The sequence below is a fragment of the Perognathus longimembris genome, chromosome 23 (genome assembly GCF_023159225.1).
Source record: "Perognathus longimembris pacificus isolate PPM17 chromosome 23, ASM2315922v1, whole genome shotgun sequence".
In the NCBI taxonomy this organism is placed as follows: Eukaryota; Metazoa; Chordata; class Mammalia; order Rodentia; family Heteromyidae; genus Perognathus; species Perognathus longimembris.
The window spans coordinates 26318757-26331134 of NC_063183.1; the positions used below are offsets into that span (position 1 = coordinate 26318757).

At 49.2% G+C, this 12378-nt stretch overlaps 1 protein-coding gene across 1 annotated transcript in view; it reads left to right on the plus strand.

Moving 5' to 3' along the window:
• Myo5c (myosin VC) overlaps nucleotides 1-12378 on the plus strand; it is a 54983-nt gene that overhangs the window by 14926 nt on the left and 27679 nt on the right. Inside the window, exons 7-16 of the mRNA XM_048332146.1 lie at nucleotides 1151-1232; nucleotides 2119-2226; nucleotides 3170-3276; nucleotides 4848-5113; nucleotides 6431-6512; nucleotides 7826-7966; nucleotides 8593-8718; nucleotides 10802-10885; nucleotides 11392-11526; nucleotides 11871-11968. Of these exons, the coding sequence (XP_048188103.1) occupies nucleotides 1151-1232; nucleotides 2119-2226; nucleotides 3170-3276; nucleotides 4848-5113; nucleotides 6431-6512; nucleotides 7826-7966; nucleotides 8593-8718; nucleotides 10802-10885; nucleotides 11392-11526; nucleotides 11871-11968 (1229 nt within the window). The remainder of the gene's footprint in view (nucleotides 1-1150; nucleotides 1233-2118; nucleotides 2227-3169; nucleotides 3277-4847; nucleotides 5114-6430; nucleotides 6513-7825; nucleotides 7967-8592; nucleotides 8719-10801; nucleotides 10886-11391; nucleotides 11527-11870; nucleotides 11969-12378) is intronic.

Genomic DNA, 12378 nt, shown 5'->3' on the forward strand with positions numbered 1-12378 from the left:
AGGCAGGCACTCTTGCCACTAGGCTATATCCCCAGCCCCGGGAGAAGGTTTTTGACTTGTCTCCTCTCTTTTTGCAGCACTGGGAATTGAACTCAGGACCTTGACTTTGTTAGGGAAAGCTCTATCACTGGAGCTACATCTTCAGGCCCTCAACTTTTTAAATTTGCTAAAGAAAGAAAAGAAAAGAAAAATCAAGTCCATATTTCTATAACCCAAACACTGAAAAAACTGTCTAGACATAATGAGTACTACTAATATCAATAATACTAATGCATGATTGTAAAAGATGACATTGGGAGGAAACCAATAGTTAGGGATAGAGGGAAAGGACAGGATGACAGGGAAATGAATCGTCTAGACATACAGTATATACATACATGGAAATAGCATAATGAAGCCCACTATAAACTCAAAGGTGGAGGTAGAAGAGAGGCTTGAAAAAAACAGTAGCATAGATGGAGTGAATTTGATCAAAGTAACTCACATGCATGTGTGTACCTATCTTAGTGAAACCCCTCTGTACAATTAATTTTGAAGAGTTAAAGACAATTTATGCTCATAAAAATTTAAGCTGGGAGCCAGTGGCTCACACCTGTAACCCTAGCTACTCAGGAAGCTGAGATCTGAGTATCATGGTTCAAAGCCACCCCAGGGAGGAAAGTCTGTAAGATTCTCTATGTCCAATCAACCACCAAAAAAGCTGGAAATGGAGCTGTGGCTCAAGTGGTAGAGTGCTGCTAGCCTTGAGCAATTCTTAGCTGCTCTAACTTCTCAGCAATCTTTCTTTTTTTTCTCTTTCTGCCTCCCTCCCTCCCCTCTCTCTTTTCTTTTCTTTCCTTTTCTTTGTACTGGTCCTGGGGTTTGAACTCAGTACCCGGGCAATGTCTCTGAGCTCTTTTGCCCAAAGCTAGAGCTCTACCACTTTGAGCCACAGCTCTACTTGTTTTCTGGTGGTTAATTAATAAGAGTCTCACAGGCTTTCCTGCCTGGGCTGGCTTTGAACCTTGATCCTCAGATCTCACCCTCTTGAGTAGCTAGTATTACAGGTGATAGTCATCCAGGTTTGCCACCAAGACCCTGTAGTGGAAACCTGGCCTTTCCACCCATTCAGGGCTGGCAATAACTTGAGGGCCTTTTCTTTATTTTTCAGTCAGAAAACGAGCGGAATTACCACATTTTCTACCAGCTGTGTGCGTCTGCACAGCAGTCGGAGTTTAAACATCTGAAGCTGGGTAGGTGAAAGATGTATGGCAGGTGGCAGAATCTCTTTCCTGGAGAGCTTCAAAATCTTCATGAATTTCTGCTTATGATTATAGCATAACATTTTAATCTATTTTTTTGTCTGTGTGTCATGGGGCTTGAACTCGGGGCCTGGGCACTATTTCTAATCTCTTTTCCTCAAGGCTAGTGTGCTCTGCCACCTTAAGCCACAGCTCCACTTCTGGTTTTCTAGTGGTTAATTGGAAAGAAGAGTCTCCTGGACTTTCCTGCCCAGGCTGGCTTCCAACCATGATCCTTAGATCTCAGCCTCCTGAGTAGCTAGGATTCCAAGGTGTGAGCCACGGGTGCCCAATACAATATGTATATTTTTTTGGTTCTAGGGCTTGAACTCAAGGCCTGTGCACTGTCCCTAAGCTCTTTTTTCTCAAGGCCAGTGCTCTACTTCTGGTTTTCTGGTGGTTAATTGGAGATAAGAGCCTCACAGACTTTCCTACTTGGGCTGCCTTCCAACCAGGATCCTCTGATCTCAGCCTTCTAAGTACCTAGAATTTTGGGCCTGAGTCTCCAGTGCCCAGCTATAACATTTTTTAAAGGTTGTATCTCTACTCAAAGACAGAGAATCCTTTCGTTTCAGGGGTGGAATGGTTACATTACCTAAGAAAATCTGGGATGAGACCATGAATCTGGGCAGGATGTCCTCACAGTCCAGGGCTTCTTTTCTTTCCCCTGGCTCCCATTCCCAGCATTACTGGGGCTTGAACTCAGGGCCTTGCATTTGGTAGGCAAACATTCTACCACTCAAGCCACACCCCCCAGCCCTTTTGCTTCCCCTTCTTTCTAATAGCCATGTATGTCCAAATTTGCGTGCCACAGGCAGGACTAATCGTTTTGTTTCAGGGAGCGCAGAAGAGTTTAACTACACAAGCATGGGAGGCAATACAGTCATCGAGGGTGTGAATGACAGAGCGGACATGGTAGAGACGCAGAAGACGTTCACACTCCTGGGTGAGTAGCAAAATGTCCTAGCTCAAGGCATGACCACTTAGACAGACAGACAGACAGACAGGAAATGAGGAGAAATGGGGGAGGATAATAGGGGAGGGAAGAAGAAGGGAGGAAAGGAAAGGGGTGGTGAGGAGCATGTATATGTCTCAAAGACTCCCAGTAAATTCTAATTTGAGGGTCAGGTGTGGGTGGGGGGAGAGGCAGTCTTGGAGATTGAACTCGGGGCCTTGTGATTGCCAGGTATGGTCTCTGCTACTTGAGCCAAGTTCTCAGTCCTTTTGCTGTATTCCTCACTGCTCAGGAGGTAGAATTAGAGGCCAACCTGAGCACAAGTCATCTAGACCCTATCTCAAAAGAAAACAAGCCAAGGGCCAAGCACATGACTCCCATCCCAGCTACCTGGGAGTCAGAAGTAGGAGGGCCAAGCCCTAAGGCCAGCTTAGACAAAATGAGATCCTCTGTGAAAAACTGACTAAACCAAGAAGGGCCAGGACAAGGCTCAAGTGGTAGAGGGCCTGCCTACTAAAGGAAAGGTCCTGGGTTTAAACTCCAGGACCATCAACAAAGGAGTGGGGGCTGTGGTAGTCCCAGCTACAACACAGGCAGAGGTAGGGGCCCAGCCCGTGCAAAGCACTCGCCTAGCAAAAGTGAAACCCTGGCTTCAAACCTGAGCAGGGCATCAAACAACCCATCACACATTCGTTCAACCACACAGAACAAACAAAAGCTACCACAGGTGGTGAGTGAGTGTGCTGAGCTCCCCATGGTCATGACAAATAGCAGAGTGGTGAGTGAGATTGTCCCCGGCTCCCCTCCATGTCCCCTGTCCCAGCTGTTGGCACTGAGTATCTTGCAGGAGTATCTTGGGAGGAATCCACAGGCTTCTCTTACTGGGACAAGAGGAGACCCAGTGTTCCTGAATTGGGGAAATGTCTGTTTCCAGGCTTCACGGAGGATTTTCAGATGGATGTGTTCACCATCCTAGCCGCCATCTTGCACCTGGGCAACGTGCAGATCGCCGGGGTGGGCAGCGAGCGGTCTTCCATCAGCGTGAGTCCCGCTTGCTCGGCCTTCCCTGGGCTCCGGGCTGCTGGCCGCCTCCGCTGTGGCTGACCCACCTTTGCATTTGAGCACTGGGCACTGGCAGTTGGATCTGCTGGGCAGACTGGTTTAACAGGAACCAGGAAGAAGAAAGGCTCTCCAGGGATTGCTTCCAAGAGTACAGCTTCCTCTGCTTGGAACAGTGGAGGATAGGGGTGACGGTGCATTCTCTATTAAAAGAAAACCCAGGGTGTCCCTACGGGCCATTGTAGGCCTGGGAAAGCAACATGGAGCTGAATTAGGGAGACATTCGCAGCAGGAGGAAGGGGAGACGCAATATACAAATGCAGAGGGGGACACTGGCGAAACAAAGCAGATGTGGGGGTGCAGAGTGTGGTGCCTTTTGCGCAGGGCAGTCTGGGAAAGCGCAGCAGAGGCCCAAAGAAGACAAAACAAGCAACTCCTACCCGTGTCTGCGGGGAGAATATTCAAAGCTGAGAGAAGATTCGAGAAGCTGGAAGCCCCTGGGACAGGAGAGGCAGGACGGGGAAGTCATTGTTTCCCAGAGAGGGAAGAGGCAAGAGGGTGGGACAGGAGGCAGGATGAGTGTGTGAGAGTGGCAGGTGAGTAAGGCTGGACGGTCCCTGGACGGACTGGAGCAAAAGACACCTCCCCTCCAACATCACAGGGCGCTGGCCTCCCCGTGGGGAATATGTGTTCTGAGTTCTAGAATAGACTTCCTTTTCGCTCCGACACAAGGTTCACTGAATACTGAGTGGATGCCGCATGAATACTGAGTAGCCATCTTTTATGAGTGGCCTGAGTTCCCTGAGTGTCGCCAGTGTCCGTGGAAAGAAGAAATGTTTAGCTGAGATCGCTAGCCCAGCAAGTGCAAGATCTTGAGCTGGTCAAATCCCAATACTGACACCCGCCCCCCAACAGTTCTATGAAATAGAGAATTCACCAACACCCCCCACACATGGTGCTGGAGATGGCACTCAGGGGCTCCTGCGTGGGAGGCGAGTGCTCTGCCAGTGAGCCCTACCCCTGCCCTCGCCACATCTCTAAAGCTTTGTATTCACATGGTTCAGGGTTTGGCCTGGACTGGCCTTAAGCCATAATCCTGCTCTCTGCCTCCTGAGTAGCTGGGATTATAGGCATGAGCAACTTCACCTGACTACACCATTTTTTTTTATTTTATTTTATTTTGGTCAATTGTAGGGCTTTGGTCAATTGCTCAAGGCTAGTGCTCTACCACTTTGAGCCACAGTTCTACTTCCAGATTTTAAGTGGTTAATTGGAGATAAGACTCTCCGGGACTTTCCTGCCTGAGAAGTCTTGGCTTTGAACCAAGATCCCTCAGCTCTCAGCCTCCTGAGTAGCTAGGATTCCAGGTGTGAGCCACCAGCACCCAGCCTTCCCTGCTATTCTAGTGAGTTCCAGTCCCATGGGGCCCTGCAGACTGGCCCTAGCATGACAGCTGGAGCAGGCTCAGCTCACCACACAACCCCAGCTCCTCTTCCGGCCGCGGGCCCCTGGACAGCCGGTGGCTCTGATGGGGCCCGTGTTTGTCTCTGCAGGAGGACGACCGTCACTTGACGGTATTCTGCGAGCTGCTGGGCCTGGCACGTGGCAAAGTGTCTCAGTGGCTGTGCAACCGCAAGATTGTCACCAGCTCTGAGACAGTGGTGAAGCCCATGACCAGGGCCCAGGCCATCAATGCCCGGGACGCACTGGCCAAAAAGATCTATGCGCACCTGTTTGACTTCATTGTGGAGAAAATTAACGAAGCCTTGCAGTTTTCAGGCAAGCAGCACACTTTTATTGGTGTTTTGGACATTTATGGGTAAGAGTCTCTTCAGTAAGTCTGTCTTTCCTCATTTTCTGTCAAATGTCTGTGTTGTTATTTTTTAAACCATTGTCCTCTACTTCTTTGGAGTTTTGTATGAGTAGGAAGATGGCCATCTCTGTTTTGTATGGGTGCGGCTTCTCAGTGGGAGGAAGGGAGACTGTCGACTGGGGAGTCCTTCACACTTCGGTGACAGTGCTCACCTGTCCCTTCCCCACAGAAAGCCAGAGCTGAACCCTGGGCCCTTGAGGATTCCCAGAAGTGGTCCAGGAGTGGGGGGTGGTGGTGGAGAGAAAAATTCAAGGGGCCACTCTGAACTTTCACCCAGGCAGTAAGGCCAGCCCTCCCATGTACCTGTGCCAGGTGAGATGATGCTAACAGGGAGTGACTATTTAATTTAGGTCTCATTTAATACCTCCCCATTAATATACATATATATATATATATCTCCCTCCCTGTTAATAAGAGTATGTCAATAGTTATAAAATGCCCAGCTAAGCCAGGAAATTATTCTCCAAAAATAGACTTCAGCATCTGGTTTAAAAAAAAATGTAAGAAAACTTTTAAAACGTGATGTTGGTTCTAAAAACAGTCCATTTCATTGAGGTGGAAATATGTGACTAATTGCTGTTTTCCCATGTTCTTTTCCATCTTACAAATGCCTTTGAAAGTAACAGCTCTTTATGTGAAGAATAGATTAATTCATCTGGGTGCTTGTGGCTCACACCTGTCATTCTAGCTACACAGGAAGCTAAAGTCTTAAGATTACAGTTTGACGCCAGCCCCGGGAGAGAAATCTGAGAGATTCTTATCTCCAGTTAACCCGCAAAAAGCTGGAAAGGGGAGCTGTGGTCCAAGTAATAGTGCCAGTTATGAGTGAGAAAAGCTAAGGGACAGTGCCTAGGCCCTGAGTTCAAGCTCCAGTACTGACACACACACACACACACACACACACACACACTTCTAACCAGCTGTGTGTCCTTCAGCAAGTTTATTAGCCTTTCAGACTCATTTCCTGGTCGGTAAACTGAGATCATCATAAGGCCAATGTTGGAGTTATGTGCATTAAATGGTAGGACATATCGTGGCATGCCTATTTTAATGCCTGGTTTGGGAGAGACACTTGGTACCTACCCAGATGTCTTCCAGGGGAGAAGCAACAGAAGGGTAATTTATGAACCAACTGCCCGGATATTAAAGCTGGCAGCTCTGCGGTATATTTACAACCTGCCGGGAGCAGAGCAAAGGTAAATGCATGCCTGGTGTCCTGCTGCTTGTTTTCATCTTAACCGTCGTGTTTAAACTGTATTTCAGTTTTGAGACCTTTGATGTGAACAGCTTTGAACAGTTCTGCATCAATTACGCTAATGAAAAGCTGCAACAGCAGTTTAACCTGGTAGGTGACTCGTCTGCCATGTTGGAACCGGTCCTCAGGCCCCGCGGTGCCCAGTTACCCCTGGCTTCCCTCCCGCTTCCAATGTCCTGATTGTTAAAGGAACCGCGTTTCGGCTCTCATCAGGTCCCTGCACCCCCTTGTGGTCAGGTCTTGAAATTGCACTTTTCCATCTTTTTTTTTTTTTTTCTTTTCTTTTTTTGCCAGTCCTGGGCTTGGACTCAGGGCCTGAGTACTGTCCCAGGCTTCCTTTTGCTCAAGGCTAACACTCTGCCACTTGACCCACAGCGCCCCTTCTGGCCATTTTCTATCTATGTGGTGCTGAGGAATCGAACCCAGGGCTTTGAGTATACGAGGCAAGCGCTCTTGTCACTAGGCCATATTCCCAGTCCCTCACCTTTCCATCTTGCACACCGGTTTTCCCCCCCACCCCTGCTGTGGAGCTTGAACTTGGAGCCTGAAAGAAAAGATAGAAAAGAAAAGGAAGGAAGGAAAGAAAGAAAAAGAGAGAGAAAGCTCACCCTCTTGCCTTCTTCTCCTCCCTGGGCCTTGTTTGGCCTCTGTCAGCTGAGTCCTGTCTGGTCTCCTCTGCCTCCAGTCTTGCCCTCTTCACGGCCACTCCCAGGCATGGCAGTGACTCTCCCTCCTCCCCCTTCAGGGGAGTCCTCACTAGCCATGAAAAGGCCACAGGACCCGAGTTCTCTAGGGAAGAGTATGAGAGTCCTGAGTGATCTGCCCGCCCTTACCCTCCTCCATGGTGCCCCCCACCCTGCTGTGCATGTGCCTCACATCTTGAACCTTCCAGGCCACTGCATGGGAGGCTGGGGGTGGGGCGGGGGAGCTTTTTCAAGGCCTTTCTTCCTGCTCACCTTCCCCCACCCAAATGCTGCCCATTTTCCCTCATCCTTCTGGGTAAGCCGGAGCCACGTCCTTGGCCTTGGGAAGGCCCTTGTTACTTGAGGATGAGCAAGCGGTAGGCTTCTCACTGGCTGTGTAGCCAGCATCCCTGAACGGTGTCCCTCTAGCCCTGCGGCCGGTCCACACCAGGCCGAGAGAGCCACAGTGGCTGATCACCAAGAGTAGACCAGGCTCTGGCACCAGGCCGAGTACCTGCTCATCCGCTGGCGACATAGACTCCATGGTGGGACCACCGCAGCTAAGTCCCGGGAGGTGTCAGCGGCACTAGACCCGGCCCTTCCCAGCCTCCCCATATAAAGCAGCCCTTCCTCTGCAGCTCTACATGCCCATATCTGCAGCTCCCTCTGGGATCTCATTTTATACCGTTTTATTCCCCATGTCAACTTCTGCACACCCAGCATGTCTTTAAACTTGAACAAGAAGAATACATGAAGGAGGACATCCCTTGGACGCTGATCGATTTTTATGACAATCAGCCGGTTATTGACCTGATCGAAGCAAAAATGGGCATTTTGGAGTTACTGGATGAAGAATGCTTGGTAACGTTTTAAACAATTGCTTTTAATTGCTCTTGTGAGCTTCTAAGTAGTAAAGAGGAGCATACCAAAACAATGCAGGCACTCGTGGTGCACGCCGGTCATCCTTGCTATGGTTTGGATCCAGCTCAAGCAGACAAATCCAAGAGACTCCTATCTCCAGTGAACCACCCAAAAGGCTGGAAGTGGAGCTGTGACTCAAGTGGTAGAGTGCTAGCCTTGATTGAAAAAGCCAAGTGAGAGCACCAGTTCAAGCCCCAGTACCAACATACACACACACAAGAAAAATTCCTAAACAATCTTTTCAGGGAGCCATCTTGTAAAACCCAGAGGCTTTCCCCAACTACATGGACATGAATTGTGAAATAGTAATCTGTACCACAAACCTGGTGGTGGGGGCAATCCAGGGACCCTCCCACCTTCAGTGAATGTGTACAAGCCTTGGTAAGATCTCACAAGGGGCAGGCTGGCCTCTGAGGCTGTGTATAGCCCGAGTGCAACTGTGTATATGTGTGTGCCTGTGCACGTGTGCACAGTTGTATTATGAGTGTGAACTACCAGCACCCAGTACCTAGTAATTATTCATCTGGTTCTCTTCACTTGCTGTTTGGTTTGCTTTTCTCTTCTAGTTACCACATGGGACTGATGAAAATTGGCTTCAAAAGCTGTATAATAATTTTGTCAACAAGAACTCTTTATTTGAGAAACCTAGAATGTCAAACACATCTTTCATCATCCAGCACTTTGCTGATAAGGTATGTGACAGTGCTGACCACTGGGGACAGAGCTGCCCCCAAGAGAGCAGGCCGGACTCTAGACCCCCGGGGCGTGGTAACCCCATGTAGGTGGCCTGTGTGTCTGGGGGTACGTGTGCCTGATGGGTCTCACGTTATCTTCATGACACGGGTTTGAATGGCCTTCATGTGTGTTTAGTGAGTGATTATGATATCATTAACCTCTTTGCTACTTTTCCTATGAAACTGTGGTAATCAAGATAGCATTCTTAGCCGGGGGCTAGTGACTCACGCCTGACATCCTAGCTACTCAAAGAAATGGAGCTCTGAGCGTGGTAGTTTGAAACCAGCCCCAGGCGGACTTGTCTTTGGAGAGACTCTTTATCTCCAGTTAACCAGCAAAAAAGCAGTAGCTCAAATGGTAGAATGCTAGCCTAGATCACAGAAAGCCAAATGAGAATGCGAGGCCTGGAGTTTAAGCCCTTATTGGGGCACTAAATAAATAAATAAATAAAACACTCAGGGATTTACTTCATGCATCTCCCTTTACACTCTACGGTTTCTGTATACTTTATTCCTTTACCAGCTGCTTCTAAGAAGCACATCCTTGAAAGAACCGACAGCATTGCCAGGCAAGCACTCTACCACTAGGCCATATTCCCAGCTCCCGACAGTATTTCGTAGTTGGGAAAGAAACCTGGCTTAGGTCAGGTGTTCGGTTTAGTCAGCTGGAGGGAAAAAGTCCTACCCACTGGGATTCCAGGTCCCCAACCCAGGAAACCAGCACCTCGTGGCCCTGTCCCCACACATGCCCTCCCTTGCCCACCAACGCTGCTCGTGGCCCCCACTCCACACAGGAAGAGTTTATACAACAGTCTGCACAGAAGGAAGAGTTTACAAAGGGACAGGAAGTACTTGCTCAGCCAGAAGGCAAAGCAGCAAACTTTGTATCTCCCGCCAGCCCTATTTCCTCGTAGTGAATTTTATTTTTTAATATAATTCTATAGTTCTTACTGAGGTGTTGTATGGAAGGGTTGCCATGTCATAGGCCGGGTAATGGGTATGTTTCTTTTTTGATAATGTCGCCATTTCCTTCGCTTTCTCACACGAGCTGGGAATATGGCCTAGTGGTAGAGTGCTTGCCTCGTATACATGAAGCCCTGGGTTAGATTCCTTAGCACCACATATACAGAAAACGGACAGACGTGGTGCTGTGGCTCAAGTGGCAGAGTGCTAGCCTTGAACAAAAAGAAGCCAGGGACAGTGCTCAGGCCCTGAGTTCAAGCCCCAGGACTGGCCAAAAACAAAACAAAATTAAGTCATGCAACTCGAGGCGTAAATGAACAGGGCGGGGGAGGAGGAGAGGGGGAGCCACTTGGCAGGCTCACTGCAGAAAGGTCACATGGAATGTTTTCCAAATCACATTTGACATTTACCTGTGCAGACATTTACCCATTTACCATGTGATGCGGACGCTTGGTTCACCCCGGAAAGCATGATGGGTCCCTGAAAGCTTGGTGGATACCCGCCAAGCATGGTGTGTGGCTGGGTGATTTTCCCTTCTTCCCGACATATCAGTACTGATTTGAAGACTATTTCTTCAACCTGAGGGGCATCACTAAGCCCCCTCACACACAGCTAGTGGCTTCAAAAGCAAGTCAGCTTTTGTCACATGACCTGCACTCAGTGAGGCAACAGCTGGTGGGGGGAGGGGAGACAACAGGTGACCACAGCGTGGTCCTTGAGCCTGGTTCTTCCATTAACGGGGCTGGTCCTACCTCACATGCCAAGGGCTTGCTGCCATTGACAGCCATCTCTTTGCAAGGTTGCCTTGGTAACCCTCCTGAGTAACCTTTCTTTAAGAATGGGTAGCTCAGTGGTAGTATGCTACTTAGCATGGATGAAGCCCTGGATGTGATTCCCATGGAAACAAGGAAGGAAGAAGAGAGGGGAGAAATAAGAAGAGGGAGGGAGAGAGTGAAGGAAGGAAAGATGGAAGAGAAGGGGAGGAAAAAAGACAAGAGGGGAGGGATGGAGAGAATGAAATAGAAATGAAACGTGGATACTATCTGCTTTGGAAATAAGTCACCATTTTCTTGAACAGGTGGAGTATAAATGTGAAGGCTTTCTTGAGAAGAACAGGGACACTGTCTATGACATGCTGGTTGAAATCCTGAGAGAAAGCAAGGTTTGTAGAGCAGCAGGGTCACTGTGTCACTCACTGGGATTGCCATGGATCTGCCTTTGTATCGGAGACCCTCCCTCCCTCCCTCCATGAGTTGTAGCTCATAAATACAACAGAAGCAATGCCAAGTGCCGATGGTTCACACCTATAATCCCAGCTACTCAGTAGACTGAGATCTTAGGATCACAGTTCAAAGCCAGCCTAGGCAGAAACGTCCATGAGACTCTTATCTCCCACAAACCACTAAAAAGCTGGAAGTGGAGTTGTGGCTCAAATGATAGAGCATTAGCCTTGAATAGAAAAAGCTAGGCAAGAGCACAAGGCCTCTCTTTGTCCCCAGTCCTGAGAGAGAAGTCTGGGCCATTCCTACGCAGGAGGATCTTCCTGTGTAACTGAGCTCGGGCTACAGATAGAGGCTGAGTAGCTGTGACCATTTATTTGCTTCATACCATTGGGGACTGTGGCTAGACACACGTGTGGACATTTGACGTCCTCTCGCTTCCTTCCAGTTCCATCTGTGCGCCAACTTTTTCCAAGAAAATCCAGTTTCTTCTTCCCCCTTCGGTTCAATGATCACAGTGAGATCCGCAAAGCAAATCATCAAGCCCAACAGCAGGCATTTCCGGACCACGGTTGGGAACAAGGTATGGGAGAGCCCAGGGCCAAGGGCGAGGGCAGATCCAGGCCCCCGGGAACCACATTCCCACCCTTCGGCATCTTCAAGATCCAGCTGACACACACCTGGGCAGCCCTCCACCCCCTTGGCATAGTCACAGGACTTCCTAGTGTTGTTACTGTCTGAGGTGCTAGAGCTGTAGACCTGCTGGCCAGCCACAGTCGTGGGGTGAAACCCGCCATTCTAGCTGGCAATGCGTGAAGTTAACCTTTCTCGCCAAGCAGCTTCCCCCACCAGGCTTGACTTTGCCTTGCTCTTAAGCGTGAAGTGATTTCAGCACACCGTTGCTTTCCCCCCCACTCCACTTCCTAGTTCCGCAGCTCCCTGTCCCTGCTCATGGAGACCCTCAATGCCACCACACCCCACTACGTTCGCTGCATCAAGCCAAATGATGAGAAGCTGCCTTTTGAGTAAGTAGCCCGTGCGCTCCGTGGTCCTGACAGTTGGCCAGTTTGCTAATAACACCTGTGGGTTTTACTCTGCTTCTGGGCTTGAGGGTTTTGGTGTATGGCTTTATTTTGCCTTTCTGGTTCTGGGGCTTGAACTCAGCACCTGGGTGCTGTCTCAGAGCTTCTTTTTGCTTAAGGCTAGCACTCTACCACTTGAGCCACAGCTCTACTTCTGACTTTTTGGAGATAAGAGTCTCATAGACTTTCCTGCCCGGGCTGGCTTTGACCCAGGATCCTCAGATCTCAGCCTCCTGAGTAGCTAGGATGACAGGCGTGAGCCCCCAGTGCCTGGCTGCTTCTGGGTTTTGTAATGAAAATCAGGTCTCCTTTCACATATCTTCCCATGGCCCTGCGGCTCTGTTGCTTCCTCA